The 23,540-nt window shown below is 45.3% G+C and overlaps 1 protein-coding gene and 1 long non-coding RNA gene across 2 annotated transcripts; both read left to right on the top strand.

The window, feature by feature from the left end:
- Positions 1–149: 149 nt before the first annotated feature.
- LOC134492221 (uncharacterized) lies at positions 150–3,072 on the top strand. Its single transcript, XR_010067403.1, has 4 exons — positions 150–322; positions 870–925; positions 1,232–1,319; positions 2,870–3,072. It is a non-coding gene; the product is annotated as an uncharacterized LOC134492221 (long non-coding RNA).
- Positions 3,073–12,258: 9,186 nt separating this feature from the next.
- Positions 12,259–19,969, top strand: LOC134492385 (zinc finger protein OZF-like). Its single transcript, XM_063296554.1, has 3 exons — positions 12,259–12,332; positions 12,691–12,982; positions 15,179–19,969. Exons 1-3 carry the CDS (start codon positions 12,259–12,261, stop codon positions 16,208–16,210), a joined length of 1,398 nt encoding a protein of 465 aa, XP_063152624.1. The 3' UTR covers positions 16,211–19,969.
- The last annotated feature ends 3,571 nt before the right edge of the window (positions 19,970–23,540 follow it).

Genomic DNA, 23,540 nt, shown 5'->3' with positions numbered 1-23,540 from the left:
ATACATACACACACGTACATACCACATACATCCCCCAAATATGCTTGTTACAGAGGAAGATCCCCTCGAAAAATCGTGATAATTTGCCCGGAAGCGAACGTTTGCGTCGCTCTAACTCCTTTGTTTCCCTATATCTAGGGTTAATTTTCCCTTCGTGCCTATGGCTGCGCCGGCTCGGGTACGGGCGGAAGTTGTTCTTTGAGCTCCGTTCCAGGGCGGTGGGCTTCTGGGCTGTCCATCAGGGGCTTTTCTTGCGCGACTAGCGGAAGGTAGGAAGACGCGCCTTCGCCTGCGAGTGGGAGCGCCATGTCGGGACGCGAAGGTACTACTCGCCTCGTGGTGGCTGGGTTATAATGGCGGGAAGGAAGGAGAACGGGTGGGAGGATTGCGGGGTCCCTGATGGCAGAAGGGGAGGGGTCTCCCGGGGGGAGGGGGAAGAGGCATTGGGGGTGCTAATATTTTGGAGAGGGGAAGAGAACGTGCAGAAATCCTGTTACGGCAGCGGTGCATGCGCGTGGAAGAAGGGTTCAGTTCAGCCCTCTCTATAACATGGCTCCCTCCTGATTTCTTTGACTCCAAGCCCCATCATGCCTGGCTGAGAGGGTTGTGCTGGATGGGCGGGATAGGAGTGTCTAGTCCGACCCATCTGGAGAAGCTGACATGCGGAAGGTCCGTTTGTGTGGGGGTGTAAGATTATTTTTTAAACCTTCTGACAGTTTGTTTTAGCGCAGTTCCTCAAGTATGCTGGGACTCCAAATCCCAGGATTTCCAGCTCCTGAATTATTCTGGGAATCCCAGCATTGATGGAGGACCCCAGATTGGGAGAGGCTGCGCTGTGGTCTAATTTCCTGTCATCTCTTTTGCTGTAGGTGGAAAGAAGAAGCCTTTGAAGCAACCCAAGAAGCAGTTGAAGGAATTAGATGAGGTGGGAATAAGTGAGACGGAGGGGAGGAAGAGAGTTGGGGCTGTGGGTGAAATGGCTGTTAAGCAAAAGTGGTCATTAAGTGAATCATGTGGTTCCCCATTGATTTTGAGAGGATGGCTAACGCTTGGTGTTCACCTGAGGGTAAGGTGCTTCCAAAAAGGTTGATTTCCTTGCTAGCATTGGAACGATCCATTAGGTGTAACGTCACCTGTCCCACCAGAATCCTTGGCAATTGTTTTGCGAACAGCTGCTGGCTTGGGCTACCACGCTGTATTTTTAATTTTAGTTGGTAAATGTTTTAAATAGGAAGATAAAGCTTTCAAGGAGAAACAGAAGGAGGAGCAGAAGAAACTGGAAGAGTTGAAGGCAAAAGCTGCTGGCAAGGGCCCACTTGGTAAGTCACTTTCTCTTAAATTTCCTGCAGATGAGGGATCCTCCCTAGCAGTATAGCTTACAGAAGAGTTCAGGGTTGGGATAAGAAAATAGGATTTGTAATGACATTAGTGGTGAATCACAAGACACCACACCAGCCTCTGCTTTAAAAAAAGAATGCTTCTATTAACCGCTTTTTTATTTTGAAGGAATTGTGAAAAGCCCACTTTGTGACTTTTCCAGATTCAGATGTGAGACACACACACACACACATATATATATATATATTTAAAATATATATATAGAGAGAGCCGGTTCGGTCTAGTGGTTAAGGCTCTGGGCTAGAAACCAGGAATCTGTGAGTTCTAGTCCCGCCTCAGGCATGAAAGCCGGCTGGGTGACCTCGGGCCAGTCACTCCCTCTCAGCCCAACCCACCTCACAGGGTTGCTGTTGTGGGGGAAATAGGAGGAGGAAGGAGTATGAGGTATGTTCACCGCCTTGAGTTATTTATAAAAATAATAAAGGCGGGATAGAAAATAAAAATTTTAAAAAATGAAACAAAGCTTTTTGCAAAAAATTAAATGGCTTAAATCTCACGAAACTAATATATTGAAACCTGATATATTGTGGATCTTGCTATTGTTTTCCTTCATGTGCTTCATATGGTACAGCATAGTATGCTGAATATATATGATGATTTATTGAATGCCATATTGCATGACCCATATCAACGCCTCTGCCTTTACTGCAGCTCCCTCAACTATTATGATGCTGCTCCTAACCCTAGTACACTTTGGGAGATGGACTAGTGTCCTGTTTTGAAGAGAGGAAAGTTTTATTTTTTACATTCTCATTCAAGGTGGCTTTAAAACTTCTAATTATGTGTTGAATTGAGGTACACAGAGCTGTATTCAGATTTTCAAGTCATTGAATTGTCTCAGCGACCTTCTTGAACAGGAATATAGTGGAGTATACATGTACATTCCACTGGAGCGGAGATGAAGATAATCCTTTTGCCAATGTCTCTTTTTTCAGTAGAATTTCAATATTGGTTTTTTCTTGAATTTTAGCTGGCAGACCCTTCCCAAATTATGCAAGCTTCTTAACGTATGTGTAAAACTAAGTTTCATTCTAGTCAATGGAACGTATAAGTACTGTAAAAATGAAGAGGATAACGCATCTTTTCCTACCCTTGCCTTTCATATGTATTGGGCTATGGAGCCCGCCTTGTTGCCAATCAGTATGATGTAGTCTAACACATCTAGATAGCACCAGGCTAGGACAGTGTAATAACGTTTTTTTTCATATGTTTGCTATACTCTTTGGTTGGATGATTGGAATTGATTGGATGATAAAGCTGAGTGATATAGAAATATTTCTAATTGCATTCTGATAAAAATGTGTTACCTTTTAAAGAACTTTCTAGGTTCATTTTTTTAAGCATTCAAGGCATTAAACCTGGATCATCTTTAAGAAATAAGATGTCAGGTTTTGCTTCTAGTGCTGTCTATCTGACTGAAACGAGTGGTGATCTCTCTCTGTCTCTCTTCCCTCCCCCCCTCTTTTTGCAGCTGGAGTTGGGATTAAAAAATCTGGGAAGAAGTAGAGAGTTCTCTGGGACCGTGTGGCAACAGAAAGAGAATGATTTCCCTCCCCTTTGATGCTTAGCAGTAGGAAGAATTTCCAGGCTAATGTTGTGGGAAACATTAATATAAGCACCTTTGTACATTTTGTTCAAACAAAATAAACTGTTGGTTTGTTTAATGACTGTTCACTCTTTCAGCCATGGTTTCTTTTTCTGGTTTCTGGTATTCTGAAAATGCAGCGTATGAGAAGGTACCCTCCAGCCAAGGGGGTGATGGGAACTGCATATTTGGAGGTGCTAAATTGAGGGGAGGCTGTTGTACTTTCTTGTTTAGAGGAAGGTTCCCCATGTCTTAAGACTGTTTGAAATAGATGTATTAATCACACTGTACTGATTGTGTTTGCTAGCAAGCACTGCGTGGGGTTATCATGTTAAAGGGAATGGCTGGTGATGTTTGGATACCTAGGTCATAATTCTTGAAATCCTGCATGGCTGTAAATTGGGATCTTGCTCAAAAGGCATTCCACTGGAGCCAGATAATAAACCTAGAAACACCCTGCATGCGTGTCAGTACACTGCATGGGTCTCAGAGTTTGTGGGGTGCAGGCAACAGTATGTTGGCTTGCAAACTAATCTCTAGATTAGCGATGCTGGTTTGCATAGAACAGCATGAGCATGGATGGGGTAAAATGGATTTGGTTGACTGGCATTGTTCTTACCTTTAGCAGAGAATGTTGCATATGGAACAGGTATGACTAAGGCTAGTAACCTACTCTACACCTAATTTATTTAGTAAAATGATACAGTATGGAAAGCCATGATGGGTGGCTGAAATCACTGTTTATGGGCCCATCTGGTAATGACCATGGCATGTGGAAGAGAGTGATTTGGAGTGCAAGAACAGTACATATTAAGGAGTATCGATGAATGAATGAAGTGAAAGAACTAAAGTAAAACGATGACAAAAGGAAGGGATGTAATAGATCCGAATGAAGGTAGGTTCCAGTTTTGGGGCATGAAGTTGATGAATGAATGAATGGAAGTGAAGATGTAGGTTTAATTATGAATGACTGGGCTAAATTGTCAGTAAGTATGAATTTATGTCATCTACATTGATGTAGATGCATGTGGAAGTAGGAATCCCTAGGTTGGTGATATATGGGAATAGAATACCCAGGAGTAGTTTTAGCAAAAATTGTGCAACATACTTAATGAATGCAGTCCAAAAAAAAAATCCTCAAAAAAGAGGCGAGAAGTTTAAAGAATACATGCAGTTTATGAAATGGTGTATGTACAAGGTGGAAGCCCAGGTGGCCTCAAGGATAGAAAGAGATGGAGAAGCATGAATGGTGTTAGTATAAATCACATATTTCCTGTGGGATTGTCATATTGTCTTTTTCTTATTATTCAGACTCCATTTCTTTGCTTAACATTGTTTACCTCAAAAGGGAATAGCATGTTGGGTATATATGTATAAACAAACTCATCTCACAGTCTCTGAGTAAGATACCTTGTAAAAAAACAGTGGGAGGCAGTATTGCCATAGTGATAATTGGTGCTTGCATTTTGCATCTGTTCTTTTAACATGAGCCACCATTTAATCCACTTCAGGTTCGGCCAGCTATTGGTGAAGGCTCAGGAGCATATACATTCATAGAAAAAAGCAAATGGTTTGGGGTTTGGGGGTGGGGGGCGATAGCAATTGAAAAACAAATGCAGTTCTAGTGGGGAGAGTATCTCCCAAACAGGAACACCTTCTCTGGAAAAGGAATGTCATACTAGAAAGTGTATTATTTTGCAATTGACTTTTTGTTCTGATTAAGATTGCTTTTGCCCAACACACATAACATACTGAATTTATCCACTTTCTGACTCTGAAAAGTAACAATTTTTTCTAGGTTTTCTAGGCTAGGTTCAAACAACACTGTAAGTCTCACAAAAACTAACCAAGGCTAAAGCTTTTTGCAAATGGAGTCTCAGATCTTCCGCTGATCTAGTTAAATGTGTTGTTCAAGCTTAGCTTTGTCTTGTTACAGGTAGTCCTCACTTTACAACCATTTGTTCAGTGATGGTTTGGACTTACGACAGTGCCGAAAAACCAACTTGTGGCCGGTCCTCACGCTTATGACTGTCACAGCGCTCCCATAGTGACATCACAATTTGGGTGCTTGGCAACCAGTTCGCATTTATGACCGTCGCAGTGTCCCACAGTTATGTGGTTGCCATTTTCAACCTTCCTAGCCAACTTCTGGCAAGCAAAATCAATGGGGAACCACATGATTCACTTAACAACCACATTTGCGTAATGGCTGCCACCAAAAAGGTCATAAAATTGGGTTGGATTTGCTTAGTGACCACTTCGTGTAGCAATCAAAATTCTGGTCCCAGTTGTGGTTGTTAAACAAGGATTACCTTTCTTTCCGTTCCTTTCGGGTTTCTCCTAATTTCCTCTTTGCCATCAGCCACAGATTTTACATGGGCCTTTGGGTTGGAGAATAAACTTGAACAAAGCAGACCAGCAAAGTTTGAGGAATAGTAAAAGATGCAGTTAATGATTATTTACAGGGAGGAGAAATCTGGCCTAGATGTTGTTACGATGGACACCATCCTTGACCATTTGCCTTTGCTGGCTGGTGCTTATGGGAGTTGGACTCCAACCACTTCTGGGGAGCCCTGTAAACAGAGCTTTGCAAGCAACTGCTCACAGAAAAATATAGTGGTCCAATCCTGAACATGCCCAATTGCAATATTCTTCAGTTGCCCACTACTCTCAGCAAAAGCTGTTGTATACATCATTTATTCCACTGACCATTTCAGGATGTTGATTTATTAAGGTATTATATTGAGATACTCCATTTCTGAATAGAATCCCAGTTAAACTACTTTCTCAGTTTAATATTCCGAAGATTTGACACCATTTGCCATTGTTCACCCTCCTTAAACAACTTAAGTTACACACTCTCCTGTCCTGTCCCATTAAGTATTTGAAGAATGAATTGGAAAAGGATGTGGTATCAGGGCCAAGTTAGCTGGGAAATAAATGCATCTTTGCATTTTTTTTTCAAAAGCAGATAAAATAGTATTAGGCGGGAGAACTGAGAAGCGAAATCAGGAAAGTTGATTTCTTATCTCTCCCACTTACTTTCCATCTTTAAACTTTTTTTCTTCACTCTCCTGCTGGCCTTTATCTGATGCTGACCTTGTTCACTTTCCCTTGACTGGTGTGGGAAAATTCTTCAGCTCTCAGACCACACCATCTTGCTGGGTGAGCTGCTGCCTAGGCACAGACAACTGCCTTTGTCACAGTCACAGCACTTTGCCCATTGTTCTGTTGGGTTGTTGTGGTTAGAGAGAGGTGATGAAGAACAAGATAGGGATTTGTCAGCACCCAAGCTGTTCTTCAAGATTGCCACCACTGTCACCAATTTTTTCTCTGCACTGCCACCAATCTTTCATTGATGCACAACCCATATGTTGCTTCTCTTCAACACCACTGCTGACTGCATCAATCCTGGTCAATCCAGACCTTTAGAATGTTCAGCTGTTTCAATTCTGATATGAACAAAACCCTAATACAATTAAAGTTTTAAAAGTATGTTCCATAGTGGGAAAAGAATAAGGTAAGTATTATATTTCTCCTGTCCAGCTTTGCACGTAGGTAACTCCACATCATCTCAATTTTGGGGGGGGGGGAAACAAGTGAAACAAGTGGTGCTGATAAGAGATTCAGCCTATCATGGACTGATAGACTACTAGAACCAAACAATATATTTAGCCTAAGCCTAGTGAACTTAATCAGAATGGCTTGAACCTGAACCCTGTGCAGTTAGAGACCAAAATCTAGAGGGAAGAATCTTGGATTAGGACTTGCGTGCTGAAGGAGTAAGTAAAGGAGTAGACCGGGGACCTATTAAAACACTGAGTAAAAACTAAGGAAAAGCATATCTCTAAGTCTATGGGCTCTTAAAGTCTATATAGCGGTGTTTCTCAGCCTTGGCAACTTGAAGATGCGTGGACTTCAACTTCCTTCAAGTTGCCAAGGTTGAGAAACACTGCTATATACTAATGCCCAGAACATAAGAAATATGTAATTTTGTAAATATAACTGAGATCTGGAAGAATTATTCTTGTGACAGGAAGAAATCATAGGGAAAATATTGTTTATTCAAGAGGAACAGAAGCCATAGAAAAAAGAGAAGTTGCACTGTTTAAAAATATCCACACCTATCCAGAACACAGTTGAGAGCATCTGGATTAAAATAGTGAAAGAATAAGAGGAAAGGTGTTGTTTTGAGCGACACACATAACAAACAGGCAGGGCTTCAATTACACCATTGTGACTGCCATCTTGACCCTGCAAGGGGATCACAGCCTATAACTAAGACAATCATAATAATATTATAACAATACACTTTCCAGAAATTGCAGAAGAATAGAGTGACAGGAACTGTTAAGAGATACAGGTAGTCCTTGCTTAGTGACAATTCATGACAGTGACAGTTCAGATTTACGACGATGCTGGAAAAAACCAACTTATGGCCAGTCCTCACACTTAAGACCATTGCAATGTCCCTGCAGTCACATTATCGCGATTTGGGCACTTGGCAACTGGTTCACATTTATGACCATCGCAGCGTCCCATGGTCACAGGATCACCATTTTTGACCTCAGCCAGTTTCTGGCAAGCAAAATCAATAGGGAACCGTGTGATTCGCTAATGACCACATGGTTTGCTTAACACCCACATTGATTCGCTTAACAACTGCTGCAAAAAAGGTAATGAAATGGGGTAAGATTCGCTTAATGACCATTCCACTTAGCAACCAAAATTCTAGTCCCAATTGTGGTCGCTAAGTAAGGATTACCAATATATTAAATTCAAGACTAGACAACTCTTTTTATCAGTTTCCTGGGCCATATCCACTTCAGGGAGACTTGGGGTAGATTGCTGATCCCTCGGACCTTATACTTCTGACAAGGGGACTGAGCTGCTAAGAATGACTCAGAAGAGCCACAATGGGTTCCTGTAATGCAAAACTTTCCCATCAGGGCCCCGATCTGAACAGAAAGCCCTTCTTCACAAAGTACACAGTTAAACCATTGGATCTGCTCCTGCAGAGTGCTGAAGTCTGGATAGCTTTAAATGGGGATTAAACAAATGCACAGAAGCAAGGCTATCAGTGGCTACCCATCCCAGTATACATCCTGCTGACTCAGAGGCTGGAGGCTTCTGAATACCAGTTGCTGGGCAAGATGTATGGGAGGATACCTGCGACTCCTGTCCTGCTGATTGGCTTCCTGCAGATATCTGATTGGCCATGGTGGGAACAGAACGATGGATGAAATAGGCCTCTGATCTGATTATATGTTTTTATGAAGCAACCATTTGGAAAAGTTAACAGAGTAGGTCTCTCTTTCTCCATCATTGTCAGGAAGAGAGGAAGATCAGATAAAAGACCCTCCGGATGGCCTGTGATAGCTTTGTTTCTACACTCTCTCTACAGCCTAGGGTCACATTTTAGAAAGCTTGTTTGTGGGAGCATGTAAAGAGGGCTCCCGTTCTGTTGAAAGCAGCTGGAAAGTATTTTTGAGTGAGGGCAGATAATATAATAATGATATATTTCCAATTACTTGGGTAATTGGAAATGTTGTTTCCTCAGGTAGAGCAAACTGCACAGAAAAAATACTGGGCCATGGAAAGCACATTGCAGAGGCTCTGAAAATTCGATGGGATGCTAACCACCAGTCTTGATAGCAGGCATTTTTGGCAGAAGAACAATGTCAAAGCGTGAGAAGAGGGATGCCCCAGACTTGGCCAGCAAAAGCTGTTTGGGGCATCAGGAAATGCAAGGACCTTGTCACGTACCAGGCACTTGGGCAGAAGAGAAACCAAACATCTGCATTGAATGTGGAAAGATGTTCAGCCAGAACTCAAGCCTTTTCAACCACCGGTGGACGCATTCTGATGACAAACCCTGAAAGAATTGTACTTTCAGACTTGCAAAATTGAGGTCAGCCTTACCAGGTGGACCAGACAGGAAACATGACCAGATGAGCTAATTCTACTTTATTGTAAAGCTACATTAACAGAAACTTGCAAGTCGGAAAGTACAAATCTCCCACCGTCTCCTTTACAGCCCGAGAAACTAGGGAGGGTCCCTTCTGAGCCTCTTGCCCCGCCCATTATCCAGCTGTGGGCTATGCTGTCTCTTACCTGACCGTTCCCTTGGCAGCGTCTCTTCGCCTCATCTCCCAAGGCCTTTCCCACATACCATTACACTTCCCCCCTCCCCTGCCCTTACTCTCCCTAGAACTAGGGAGGGTCCCTTCTGAGACACTTTCCCTATCCCCATTCCTTCTATGAGCTGAGGTACCTCTTGTCTGACCCTTGTCCAGGCTGCAGCTCCTCTACCTGTCTCCCAAGATCATTCTCACAGCCCATTACAGTGTGACAGAAGGTTACTGACAAATCAAACCTCACCCAGCACCAGTGGATCCACACAGCAAGCCCTACAAATGCACTGACTGGTGAGTCAACATCAGCCAGAGCTCATGTAAAAACACCATCTGCAGCATCTTCAGAGGCAGAAGCTGGCCAAGGGTAGGGTTACCAGATATCTGAATGGGCAAAGGAGGACACAGGCAATTAGAAAGGAGGACAAATGGGGGAAAGGAGAACACACTAATTGTTTAACTTTCTTAGCACCCACAACAAAAATTACAGTGAAGAACGGCAACAAAAGCTTGTTAGATACTCAAAAAGCGGGACAATGTTTGATTTTAAGGATATATCCTCCTTTTGCCGGAGGTCTGGTAACCCTACCCAAGGGGCTACAGGTATGTACGCCACGGCTGATGGGAAAATCAAGTCCAAGCGGAGAACAGAGGTGCTGAATGACTTCACCGCATGCTGGAAAATTTTCAGCCAGAACACTGACCGCAAACACATGCACATCCACACTGGGGAAAAACCCAGTTATTGTGTTAAAATAATTGTCTTTCAAATCCACAAATATCCTTTGCTGTTTAGGGCTGTCCTATGTGGTATTTCGTATGGGAAATACTCCGAGTCTCCAGGTGAGAAGTCTGGTCTGTAAGAGGGATAAATGAAGACTAGCCACTAGGGGGCACTGCGCAGGGAGGCTGGACTCATTTTATACATAAAGCAGGTCAGTTCTTGGTGTTTGGTGAACTGCATGGCTCAGCCTGAAAGGAGGCTGCTTTTTAATAGCACCTACATTTTTGGTGCACTTTTTTGCTTGTGCATATTTTAAAGTGGAGCAGAATGAAAAAGTGGAACGTACTGTAGTTGTTGCATTTACATGGAAGTACTGAAAATCTCAGAAGGAAGATTTCTCTTATGTGGAGAAATTACTTTTAACCTTCTTATACTCATCAGCAGACAGCACGTTTACATGACACAGTCATGTATGATGTCTCCATGGGTGAATGATTTACACCACAATCCAGACCAAGCAACATACTGAGACCAATTCTGGCTTGCTGGTTCAGCATTTTGGCCAAAATTCAGGGGTGTCCACAAGGTATGGCCAAAGACAGACAGTTTCAATCACACTGTTGGATCTACCATCTTGACTTTTTTGACCATATCCTGCAACACCTTGCCAGTATTCCAGCCTGCATCGGGAGGGTAATTTAAAAAAAAGGAACTGCGGAGACCCTGCAGTTAGAGCATTTCCATTCTGTGGCTGCTCTAGTTTCTCATCTCTGGCTAGAAGCCAGGAAAGAAGGGTTGCTTTCAGATTAACCCACCTACCCAGGTCCTGAGGATATAAGTCGTCATTGAATGGAGGAGACTGGTTTCTTTTCCAATTCAGCACAAACTCCTGAAAGACTGAAATAAGGAACTTTGAGTTCACATGGAATCAAGTGGGCAGTTAAAATACATTAATAGGTACTTGGTTCCTTTGATTGAGGATTATGTGCCATCAAGTTGGCATTGACTCTTAGGAACCCACTGATAGGTTTTCTCAGGATGATCCGTCCCCAACCTGGCCATTCAGGTCTTCCAATGGGACACCCATCACCGCTGTAATGAAGTCCATCCTTGCGGCTGGTTGTCCTGTTCTTCTTTCTTTCTAATCTTATTCCTTAAAACATGCAATAAACACATTTACTGGTACTGCAGTTAGCCCTCATTCAGTAGGTTGTATACAAGTGGAGGATTCATGCTGGGATCAAACTCCAAGATACTTGAGTTGCTTCTCTCCACTCACAGTCCAGAAGGATTTGGTGGAGCTGGTACCAGACAAGGCTGGCCTCTGCTCTCTGCTGCAGCAATGGCATCTCTTCCCTGATTGTTATGCCAAAGATGACATTCAATGGGATTTTGTCCACCATCATATTATATTTAATAATGTAGTTTAAAGGGACAAAGTAGGACAGGAGAAATGCCGAACTTCCTATCACCTCCACAGTCTGCTTCTTCAGATGCCCTAATTTAAGCTTGGATATAAATGTGGGAGGAAGAAGTTCGAAGGAAGATGTGGCGGTGTGGGTCACGTTCAGCAAGCCCACACCTTGCTGACTCTATAAATTACAGGGCTTCAGATGTCCACCCAACTGGGAAGGAGGTGAGTATATCTTTCACAGGACTGTGACTGCCAATTACGGTACTCAAGGTGCATTGCTGGAGCTAGAAAGCCATGTGAGTTGTTACTAGCAAAGGTGGAAAGGAGGGTTAAGAGAGCAGATAGAAAAGGAGAAAGAAAAGGCACATTTAAAAGCAGGAGGGGAAATCCCTTTTCCGGTAGAGCAAGGGGAGAGAAAAAATGTGTATTATTTCATATAATTCAGTTTTTAAAAGTTTTATATCCCGCTTCCTGCCTAGGTCTCAAGGCAGTTCATAAAAGCAACAGCAAAAACCCAACCCAATAAATCCACTAAGTAGCATGATCTGAAGGGATGTTCTGGGGAAAAAGTGACTTCTTCCTATGATGGCCACTTAAACAGTGGCTGCCATTCTCCCAGAAGGCCCTTTAAAATAAATTATCAAAACACAAATGGCTTGACCATGGAATATGAAAAGAGGGAATTACAATCTTACGGCTTTTTAAAAAGCCTGTAACATTTACTGGCAGCCATTTATTCATTCAGTCATTCAGCAAATACATTGTTAACACGCTTTACTACTGAAAAAGCACTGGCTAAAATAATTTAAACCATTAAAATGCAAATAACTTAATGAATAAAACTACAATTAATGGTAATCAGTCAGAAGACCAAGAACCAGTTAAAGATCTATCAAATAAAACTGGGAAAAAAAGAGGGAGATGGGGAAGTCAAGTCACCCATCCCATCCCTAAAAGCTAGAGTTGAAACTAAACAATGTTTACACTGAGAAGGTTTACAAAAATGGTAACCACCGTGCACAAAGGCTTCCGTACTCAAATCTGTGATGCTGCATCCACACATTGGTTAATTATACAGTATGTATTCAGTTCATCCATTTGGGGGGAATCCCAAAAACTGAATCATGCCCTCTCTCCAGGGTCTGCATTCACATGGGCAAGAACGCGGTGGGTTGTGCAAGCGCAAAAAGGAACTTTCAGGACCCGCACCTCCCTCCGTCCGCTCAAATACTCTCACAACTGAAAGGCCCTTGGCACGAGACCTCCCAGCTTCAAAAGGCACTCTGCACAAGCTCAGAGGCGCTCAAGCCCTCGCCATGCCACTGAGGCAGGGAGTTCCCACCAGGCCGCGGCGAGATCCCCCGTCATCCAGCAGGGGGCTCTGGCATTTGCTTCGGGAGGCTTCTGGCTTTGTTTGAACGGGTCCGCTCGGCAGCGTTGAGTTTCCTGGGTCAGAGGTAGCTCTCGCTGCAAGCAGCCGCCTCCTTCGGCTCTTCCATTGTAGGCGCGGCGGAGAGTTGCGCGCGCGGGGCTGCTCCCGCGCCCTTCCCCGGAGCCCCGCGGCGCTTGGTGGCGATGTAGGCAGGCGCGCGGACGTTTTGCACCTCGACTTCGCGGCACAAAACGGCTCCGCGGCTTCCCCGCCACCACCAACCCATCGGCGCCCTCCGCGGGACGCGGCGCCCGCCGCTGCCGCCTTTATGAGCTCGGGCGTCCGAGAGCACAAGGTAGGCTCCCCGCCAAGCCCCCGGCGTGGAGTCGGGTGGAGAGCGGCGCGTCGGGTTGCCGGTGCTTGCCTCGCCGCCCTGGGCGGGATCAGCTACCCTCCGTGGGGAGGGAGGGAAGGACGAGCAAGCGAGGAGGGAGGGAGAGTGTCTCTGAGCATACACAGAATACCTTTCTTTTCCGGAGTGTGTTCCGTCTCCCTTCTCCCACCCCGGGCAAAATGCAAACTGTCGCTTGTAGATAATTTATTAGCACCTTTTTCTACCGTTGAAAGGTGAAAGGTCCCCTGTGCAAGCACCGAGTCATGTCTGACCCTTTGGGGGGACGCCGCTTTATTCTTACTGTTTCCTCAATGACAGCAGGTGTGAGTGGAAGTCTTTGTGTTCTGGCTGTCTTCGTTCATTAATAAAAACGCCCCTTGCCTGTGTAGTGAGTAAATGAAAGGGCCCTGGTTATGTTTGGAATAGGGTTCTTGCAGGATGTGATACCCAGCCCTGAGTTCAGGGCTTGCTTGCTTGAGAAAGAAATGAAGTAGTGTTTATAAATGATGGCTCCTAGTGGAAGATCCATCTCTGGTGGGATCTCATTTTATTAGCCCCTTTTTCTACCGTTGAAAGGTGAAAGGTCCCCTGTGCAAGCACCGAGTCATGTCTGACCCTTTGGGGGGACGCCACTTTCACGACATTTTCTTGGCACACTCTAGTGGGGTGGTTTGCCATTGCCCTCCCCGGTTGTCACCTTCCCCAGCAAGCTGGGTGCTCATTTGACCGACCTCCGAAGGATGGAGGGCTGAGTCGACCTAAGCCAGCTACCGGAGAGAGAATCCAGCTTCCACTGGGATCAAACTTGGGTCTTGGGGAGAGTTTCGGTTGCAATACTGCCGCCTACCCCTCTGAGCCACACGTTAGGGGACATTTCTACCGTTAGGGGACATTAAAGACTGTCCAGCCTAAACTTAGCAAATATGTCGGGCTTCATAAGTACAGTAAATTGATTCTTTGCAGAGATCAGCAGCTGGTCCAGCCTCCAGTGTCTGCAGCACCCATTCTCTCCCCTTGTCCCTTCATAGGGAATGCAGGATTTTAAATTTGAATATTATTTTGTGTGTAAAAAAGAAAGAAAAAAAGTGAAAAAAACCCAACAAAACCTTCCCACTATCATACTAAACGAAACTTGTACACAAATATATCATGCAATTGGTAACTTTTAGAGAGTTAGCATAATGAAATAATGGGAGATAAATCATATAAATTAGCATATGCATTCCAAATTTCTAAATAGCCTCCCAGGCAGTTTTTCCAGTGATAAAGTACTTGACTGACTATAGAAAGAGAGGTAAAGTCCAATAGAAGAGAATATCTGTAGCTCAGGGTTGAACCGTGGAATTCTTGGTACTCTCTGAGCTTGGTTGTTTGTTTGCGGACGTTTCACTACCCAACTAGATAACTTTATCATGCCTGGTGATGTTACCTAGTTGGGTAATGAAATGTCTGTCAGCAAACAACCAAGCTCAGAAAGCATCAAGAACTCCAGAAATTAGTACTTCAGATCATTCTTTAATTGATGGAGAAGGGTTATCCTTTGAACCTTGTAGCATAGATTTTTCTGCATAGAGTTGGAGTGTGTCCTTTTGAAAAAGTAATGTGTCATGCAGGTCAGTAGATCAGCCTTTCTCAGCTTTTGGACCCTGGAGGAACCCTTGAATTATTTTTCAGGCCTCGGGGAACCCCTGCACATTCAGGCTCAAATATATAGGCCAGAAGTTCCAAAATTATAATATTCGTTTCATGTGTAGGCCTGTATGTATGCATGAACAGCGTTCTTAAACTGAAAATAAAGAATGAAACGTACCTCTTTAATGTGAAGTTGCCTGAATTTGAAATAATTTTTTAAATCGTGATCTCCCAGGGGACCCCTAGTAACCTCTTCAGGAACCCTCGTTGAGAAATCCTGCTGTAGATAGAAGCTCTTCTTGGGCCTTTAATGAAAGAGTGGGGGAACTGGTGGAAAATGATAAAAACAATGGAAGTCAGAAGAAAATCTTCTAGAAATGCAGCCTTCCCAAATATAAGAACAACATCGAACTGCGAATGCTGTGGGCTTATATTTGGATAGTGGGGCAGGCTTAAAGTGTTGATGTTTTTCCTGTTGTGCAAATTGTCCAACTTTAAATGAACAACATATTGTCTCCTTGCCAGGTGAGAGGAAGTAACAGGATGAGCCATATGGAAGAGAACTTTAGACCTGAGGACGCTCGATCTCAGCTGGTGACCAAAAGAAAACTCCTAAAGATGCTAAGCTTAAGCCCTGGACACAGCCAAGCCCGTGGATCCGAAACAAGGGAGAAGAAGATACCATCAGTGACATGGCCAGTGAAACCGGTACATACCATCAAGAAACGCAAAGCCTTCTTGGTACATCGGGGTACCCAGACAGAAGAGATCCCCGATATCTGCATTGAATGTGGGAAGGTCTTCATCCAGAACTCCAGCCTGATCAGCCCGTGGCCGGTCCAGAGCGACGACAAACCACACAAGTGTTCCGAATGCGGGAAAAGCTTTACTGTCCGTTCCAGCCTCAACAGACACCAGAGAATCCACACTGGGGAAAAACCGTACATATGCCTCGATTGCGGTAAGCGATTCAACGATAAGTCCAACCTCACTCAGCACCAGCGGATCCACACGGGCGAGAAGCCCTACGAGTGCATCGACTGTGGCAAGAGTTACAGCCGCAGCTCTCACAAGAAGAAGCACTTGAAGGACCCCGCGGAGGAGCCGCAGGACGTTTGCGCCCAGGTGGACGGGGCCAACGCCAGTGCCGTCGACGAGAAGCCCAAAGTGAAGCCGAAAGCAGAAGTGCTGAACACGTGCACCGAGTGCCTGCGGAGCTTCGGCCACAACGCCGACCTGATCAAGCACATGCGCATCCACACGGGGGAGAAGCCCTACAAGTGCGGCATCTGCGAGAAGAGCTTCAACGTCAGTTCGAATCTCTTTCGGCACCAGAGGATCCACACCGGGGAGAAGCCGTACGTGTGCTCCGAGTGTGGGAATTGCTTCACTGACAAATCGACCCTAGTCCAGCACCATCGGATCCACACCGGGGAGAAACCTTACGCCTGCCGGTTCTGTGGCAAATGTTTCAGCCACAGCTCCCACCATAAAAGACATGAGAAGATCCACAACCGAGAGAATCCCTTGTTCGCCTACCCGATCCCGTTGTTTTAACAGGCTGCTCCTGTTGGGAGGGGAGTATAGAGAACCGCGCCTCGGGGAACTTCCTTTTTTTTTTTATTCTTGAAGAGTGCAGGACCCGTTTCGGCTGATTCCGGTCATCTGGTTTTCGGCTGCCCCAGAAAGTTCACTTTTGATTGAATATAACTTCGCAATGTCTAAGCACGCGGTAAGCTCTAGATGGTACAGAGCAGCCTTCTCCTCCCTGGAATGCTCTCAGGATGCTGAACTACAGTTTCAGTGGTTGTACGGTCTGGGAATGTACGAGACCAGCGTTTCTCAACCTTGGCAGCTTTAAGACTGTGGACTTCAACTCCCAGAATTCCAGGAGCTGAAGTCCACACGTCTTAAAGTTGCCAAGGTTGAGAAACGCTGTATGAGACTGTAGTTCAGTCCCTCTAAAGCACACCGATTTGGAGAAAGCTGCTGTGTAAGTTAGAACGAACACTCAAAATGTGATGATTTTTGATAGGAATGTTCGTAATTCCAGGTAGGTTTTCAGAATATTGATACCCAGTTATTTTTCAAATGGGTCCTTCACAGGAATATTGGGGATACTTGGAAATACTGTATATATCACTTCCGTTTTTTGTATGGAAATCTGTCAAATTATTTATTGATAATCTCCTAATTGTATTTAATGATGAGTGAACCTTCTGGTGATTCCATTGTTTTGATTCCCTGGACCTCCCTTCGTTTCTAGCTCAACTGACTACCTACACAAGCCTTCCCCGAAGCCCAGGGATCTCCAGGTATGTGGGGAAATGGCTCCTGTCCCTCCCCCAGTTGGGGAAGAATGGGAGTTGTAATCACATACAGCTGGGCAGACTGGACTGGGAGAAGCTGGATTGCATGGACCAGGCCGCGAGTGGAGTGAGATGAGAAGGCTACCAATCTCTATGCAAAGACTCGGTGGAGTGATAGAGAATCTGCTCTTAGGCAAGTTGTAAAATTGCCTCAATAGCCCCTTGGCTTTAGGGGGGAATGGTGTGTCCCGGCTATTGAACCCCTCTCCACCGCCATCTGCTGAATTAGGAGGCCCAAGTTCAAGAACCTACATTTTGATGGACTGAGATTAATCCATTTTTCAGATGTCTTGTTGGTTAGCTGAGTGGGTTGAGTTCTCTTGAGGCCTCTCTAAAAATTATATTTCCCAGACCTTGGAACTATTGTTCTTTGCTGCTCTTTGGCAGCATTTGGCAATTAGGAACGGACATCCAGCGGCTGAAAATCAGTGTAATTCTCTAACAACAGGAAGACAAATTGTGCGTTGGCACTTTAAGAGACTGAGTGGCTGTTGTACTGGGGCTTCCCCAGGCCAGAGACTCCATCAGATGCTCACCCAGGAGACTGTATATATATGTCTGTCTGTCTGTGTGTGTGTGTCACATGTACACACAGACCGGTTGAAAACCAAACTAAGCAAGGTGGGATCTGGAAGTAATACAACACACCTGGATTAGCGGACCACTGAACATATGAATGCAATCTTTAATGAAATGGAGGATATTGTACTTTTTGTAGTGAGCAGGTCACGTATAACATTTATTCCACCCTGAAGAATCTTACCAAATTTCTTAGTGGATTCTTATTCCTGTTTTCTGATGCTTTTTTTTCTTTTTTTCTTTCAAAGTATCGCAGCCTTCAGGACAAAAACGGAGCGTTCAGAAGAGCTGCAGTCACCTTACCCCTTAATTTCTCTGTGTGTTCCCATTTGTTAAGTCCAGTTTATGTTCAGATACATGTTCTCACCAGTTCTGATCCAGCTAGCAGTCCCTGCTACTCAGATTGGCGAAAATACTGTTCGAATCTTGGCACTTTGCAGGTGGAGTTGCTCCTTCTGCGCCTCAAATTCTTGTTGGTGTTAAAAAAAAAGAAAGAGAAAAATGGAGAGAAAGAAAAGGTCCACCAGAAATATGCCATGATCTTCTAACTGGAGAGTTGTGTTGATTAATTCCTGAAAAGGCAAATGATGTTGAGCTTTAGAAGTCAGGTGGGGCTGTAAATCTAGGTCTAACAGAAGTAGCCAGAAAATGAAAAAAAGTAACACGGTGGGGAAGGTTTGGAATTAGCTGTCCATAGAAGAATGGTTTTTGCTATAGCGAAATAATTTTTGTGGCTAGCTTTTATCCTTTCCGTAGGCATCCTTTACGAAGATGTTTGTCGTTTAGTAGAGTGTCTGATAGGAAACCTAACCCCTGGCTTATTGTAGCAGTTGATTCTACAGGTTAATTATGGCTTTTTAGTTATTACTGATGATTCTGAGAAGGAAAGGGCTGTGGGTTTCGGAGTTCTACAGATAGAGGGGGAAAAGAACAAAAAAACAAAGCATTACAGCTGGGATCCATTTGTTTCTGTTGTGTGCATTTTTGTGTTCAAGAGGGCGACACCTTCGTTAACACACAGGCATTTAGAATGTTTCCACGTTACTTGTATGAATTTTGTTCTTGCTTTGGCGCTTTTTTTTTTTTCCTTTTTTAAATTGGCATGGTACAACCTGACTTCAAATGTTTCTGCTGCTTTTTCTGCCAGCGTAATCTCTGAAAAGTCACCACAGCACTGCCCGCAATCTAACATTCGTCATGCTGCTCAATGGAGCACTTGGTTCAAACCTTTCCCAAAGTATGTTTGCAACAGCATAGAATGCCTTGGGTGCCCAGAGCGCCATTTCCGTTTGTGTTTGCCTTCTGGGATAACCAAGGCCATGAACCTTTGCATCCCCAGAAGCTCATTTGAAATAATAATGGGGTTTTCTGGGTCAGTAACTATGAACGGTTCCATGCAGGCCTCCTGAGGATCAGTTTCACAGAGGTTGATCGTGGCGTAGTTAGCTTTTTTAAAAGGGTATGCGTCGGCGGTTGGGAACTTTTCTCCTTCCAGATTTGGTCGGCCTACAGTTCCTAGAGGTCCCTGCTGCTCTGTCTAGAAGATATGTCCCTGTTCCCGGTAGATCAGTCAAGGCCTATTTCAGTAGTTAGGAGAAATAGAGGGGAAGCCAGATTCAGTGCTAGCAGTGCTAGCTAAATACTAGCTGCTGAAGAGGTGGTTATGTACCACCAGGGGTTACTAATGAAGTCCTTGTAGTTTCTAGATGGGTCATGAAGGAAAAGTCCTGCATTACATCACCTTTCCCACTGACTAGGCTGGTTTAAAAAGGTGGGAAGATAGTCCAGCATTCTCAGCAGACCTTAGGCTGCTAGACTCAGAGAGTCTCCAATCCGAATCAGCAAGGTAATTGCCGAATGTCTCTTCCCACCTGCCTGCCCGCTTATTCCCAAAATGTTAGGTATACTTGGTACTCTAAGCTTCATTATGGAACTTAAATGGAAGGCAACTATGATGTGTTTCCAGTCCATATGTTTCCCAGCACACTGAGCCTTTCCCACAGTCTGCCTATCTGTTTCCCAGTGCAAGATTTCACATTAATTTCAGGTATAGATACAGCTCCATGCACCAGATGGCTTCCCCTCTAATGAATTAAACAGGGAGGCTCATCTTACAGGATCTCACAAGTAAACAGTGGGGGACCTGGGGCTCTGGACTGGTGGGTGTTGAACCCTTTTCCCCACTGTGCACATGCGTGATTCACATTTTTTTCTTTTTTAAAAAAAAGGTAATGTATGATTTTAAGGCAATCTTGCTGTTAAAGTGAATGGAGATTTATAATAATTTAATCAGCATAGTATCTAAGCATTTCCCTGGTGAATGAAATCTTAATTAAAAAATAAAATAAAATCCAGCTTATTATGTTCAGCTTGCCTTTTTCTACTTTTCTGTTCTAAATTCCACAACCAAGCATGCTTCTAGGGCTTGCTGGCTGGGGAATTCTGGGAGTTGAAGTCCACACATCTTAAAGTGGCTGAGATTGAGAAACACTGTCCTAGGGACTCATCTCTGGGATAATTAGCCATGCATACATAACCTTCATGCTTTCCCTTTTGGATTGAGCAACATTATACAAAGGGCAGAAAGGATGTACAGTAGTCCCTTTATGGCCCATCACAAGAGGCTTTCACAACTGCTTTCTTATAACCCAGAGAAGTTGTATACAAGGGTACCAGCATCAGTCACAGTTGTGCCATGTGCAGCATTTCCTCTCAATGGAAATAACAAGGCCAGTCAGTTTTGCATATTTTGGCCAGGATTCCCCAAGTGCAACTGAAGAATGCATAGCTTATTCTATGATTACCAGGATCTTGAACCTAGACGGTGACTTGCAAGCCAACATACTGGTGTTTGCATCACACCAATTCTAAAGTGCATGCAATATGCTGACTCTTTGTAGGTCCTTCCTGTAGAAGGAATTACCTTGAGGGACAGGAGGAAGAGCTGGTACCAAGCCAATGGTCAGATAAAAGAATTCTGAATCTGGGGCAGAACTGTAACCTGACAATCTTGGACAAGTCCCTCCCTAAAGAGAGGGAGGGAGGGGAAGCCTTTTCAGACTTGCAAGATTCTGTTACAGGTAGTCATTGTTTAGCAACTGCTTCATTTAGTGACCATTTGCAGTTATGACTGATGAAAAAGTAACTGCAACCAATCCTCGCATTTACGACCTTCGCAGGTCTGTAAAGCAAAGGAAAGCTGAAGTAGGATCACAAGCACAGTCGTGGCTTCACTTAGCAGCCATTTCACTTAATGGCCAAGTTGCCAGTCCCAATTGTGGTTGCTAAACCAGGACTACCTGTACTATAACTTTATAATAAAAGTAGTATTAGCCCGCATGACTTTGGTTTCCTAGTCTGGTTTACCTTGAAGGGCTGACATCCTCAGGATGGCACTTAAATAGGAATGCCACTTATGGCTTCTGGAGTGATCACCTTAAATATTGCTAGAGGAGACTCTGCATCATCTTTTCTCTGGGTGGGTATTGCCAGGTTGCACCTGGAGAGCTTGCTTTCTGCTTCCCACTGGGTTACTATGAGAAATAGGGTAAAATTGCTCCCCCTACTCAAGTTTCTTGCTAAATCCTTGGCTTCCTTCCCGATACCCTGTGGCATAAGGTGGAAGTCCTACAGACTTCAATAAGTGTGTGTGCATCCAGACTTGGCAGTCATTGAGTATGATAGAAACCCCACCTCTTGCTGCAGCAAGAGGATTAAGCCCTGATTGTTACAAGGTGACACAACCCTAGTCAGATCTCACTTTTCCCCATAATGGAGATGGCTGGAAATTGAGAATTTCCTCCTTCAGCAACAAAGCTGGCTTGCTGGGAACACCGGCTCCAAGACCCTGGGCGTGCTTCGAAGCAGCCCTGGCCAGCATGAGTGAAGCTGGCTCGCATGGAGCCTGTGGCCTGTTGGGGCTCCCAGGTCCTACATCCTTTTGTGCCCCAGGAAATCAGGAACAAAGTTTTAGGAGGTGAAGAGGTTTTGATCTCCACCAAGAGCCAAGCCCTGCGAAAGCACAGGAGTCTGCTCAACGCCAGGTCAGTCAACAACAAAGCCCTCCCATATGTGATTTGATCACTGAGGAGGGGGCAGACCTGGCGTGTATCACCGAGACCTAGCTGGGCCCCGAAGGGGAGGTACCCCTTTTGGAAATGTGCTCAGCCATGTTTACAGTATGGCACCAGCCGAGACTCCAGGGCCGAGTGGGGAGGGGTGGCTGTTGTCATCTAAGAGCCTCTTGTGGCCTTCAGGGGCCCTGCTCCACAAGTGGCTGGTTGTGAGACCCTGTTTTTCAAGTTGGGTTCCCGAGAAAGTTGGGGGTGTTGCTACTGTACCAGCCTCCCTGCTGTGTAGCAACCTCCCTGCCTGAGCTGCTGGAGGCCATCTCGGGGTTGGCAGTGGAGTTCCCCAGACTCATGGTTTTGGGGGACTTCAACCTGCCATCCCTGGGGCGGGCCTTGGAGACAGCTTGGGAGTTCATGGCCACCATGGTGACCATGGGCCTGTCCCAGATTGTTCGGGATCTGACTCAAGACAGTGGCCTCACTCCAGACTTGGTTTCCTTGTTGGAGCAGTGGCAATGTGATCTGAGGAGAGGGTTACAGCTGTCCCCATTGTCATGTTCAGACCCGCCCTGGTGGCCCTGAGATTCTCTTATGCCGCCCTCCTCCACAGGGAGGCAGGACCCATTCAATTGGTCCGCCCCCAGTGACTGATGGACCGGGTGAGGTTTCAGAGGGAACTGGGGGCTATACCTGAGGATCTACTGCACGGTCCAGCAGAGGCCCTGGAGGCTGCTTGGAATAGGGAGGCGGCCGGGGCCTTGGACAGGATCGCGCCTGTGTAGCCTCTCTTGTCCCATCCAACTTGACACTCCCCATGGTTTACGGAGGAGCTGAGGGTTTGGAAGAGGGTTAAGAGACGTCTAGAAAGCTGCTGGAAGAAGACGAATGAATCCGACCGAACACAGGTTAGAGCCACTATTAAGGCCTACCTTGTGGCAATAAGGCGGTTCGAAACCGCGCGGCGGGGTGAGCTCCCGTTGCTAGTCCCAGCTCCTGCTCACCTAGCAGTTCGAAAACATGCAAATGTGAGTAGATCAATAGGTACCGCTTCGGCGGGAAGGTAACGGCGTTCCGAGTCGTCATGCTGGCCACATGACCCGGAAGTGTCCTATGGACAACGCCGGCTCCAAGGCTTAGAAACGGAGATGAGCACCGCCCCCTAGAGTCGGATTCGACTGGACTTTACGTCAAGGGAAACCTTTACCTTTACCTGTGGCAATAAGAGCGGCAAAACGTCAATACTTCTCTGCTCTTATTGCATGTGCAGAATGCCACCCAATGGCCCTGTTTAAAATTACTCGATCTCTTTTGGGGAAGGTGGGCCCAGCAACCCACCTACAGGGCCGTGCAGAGGAATTTGCTGAGCATCAGCAGGACAAAATCACTTGGATCTGCTCCAAGTTAGACTCTAAACGTGAGGCATGGTCTGGAGAGAGACTGGGGGAGCGTACTTACCCAGTTAACTGGGAACTGTTTCATCCTGTTGGACCTGAGGAAGTGGACAGGATCCTGTGGACAGTAAATCCCACCACTTGTCACCTAGATCCATGCCCGTCCTGGCTGGTAAAAGCGGCTCAGGAGGTGACATATGGTTGGGTCCAGGCAATGGTTAATACATCCTTAAGAGAGGGGGTGTTCCTGGCTGCCTTTAAAGTGGTGTTGGTGCACCCCCTCCTCAAGAAACCATCGCTGGACCCTACTGTTCTGGACAATTTTCATCCAGTCTCCCACCTCCCCTTCTTGGGGAAAGTGGTTGAGAAAGTGGTGGCTTTGCAGCTTCAGAGGGTCCTGGAGGAAACAGATTATCTAGACCCCTTTCAGTCAGGTTTCAGGCTAGGATATGGGACAGAAACAGCACTGGTCGCACTA

Source organism: Candoia aspera, chromosome 2 (assembly GCF_035149785.1).
Source record: "Candoia aspera isolate rCanAsp1 chromosome 2, rCanAsp1.hap2, whole genome shotgun sequence".
In the NCBI taxonomy this organism is placed as follows: Eukaryota; Metazoa; Chordata; class Lepidosauria; order Squamata; family Boidae; genus Candoia; species Candoia aspera.
The sequence above is the reverse complement of the archived record's forward strand: the minus strand, read 5'-3'. Positions and strand labels throughout refer to the sequence as shown.

Coding starts and splice junctions, on each gene's coding strand:
- LOC134492385 (XM_063296554.1), top strand. CDS start 12,259: ATGGTAACCACCGTGCACAAAGGCTTCCGTACTCAAATCTGTGATGCT. Junction 12,333..12,690: donor ACACATTGGTTAATTATACA/GTATGTATTCAG, acceptor TCCGCTCGGCAG/CGTTGAGTTTCCTGGGTCAG. Junction 12,983..15,178: donor CGGGCGTCCGAGAGCACAAG/GTAGGCTCCCCG, acceptor TCTCCTTGCCAG/GTGAGAGGAAGTAACAGGAT.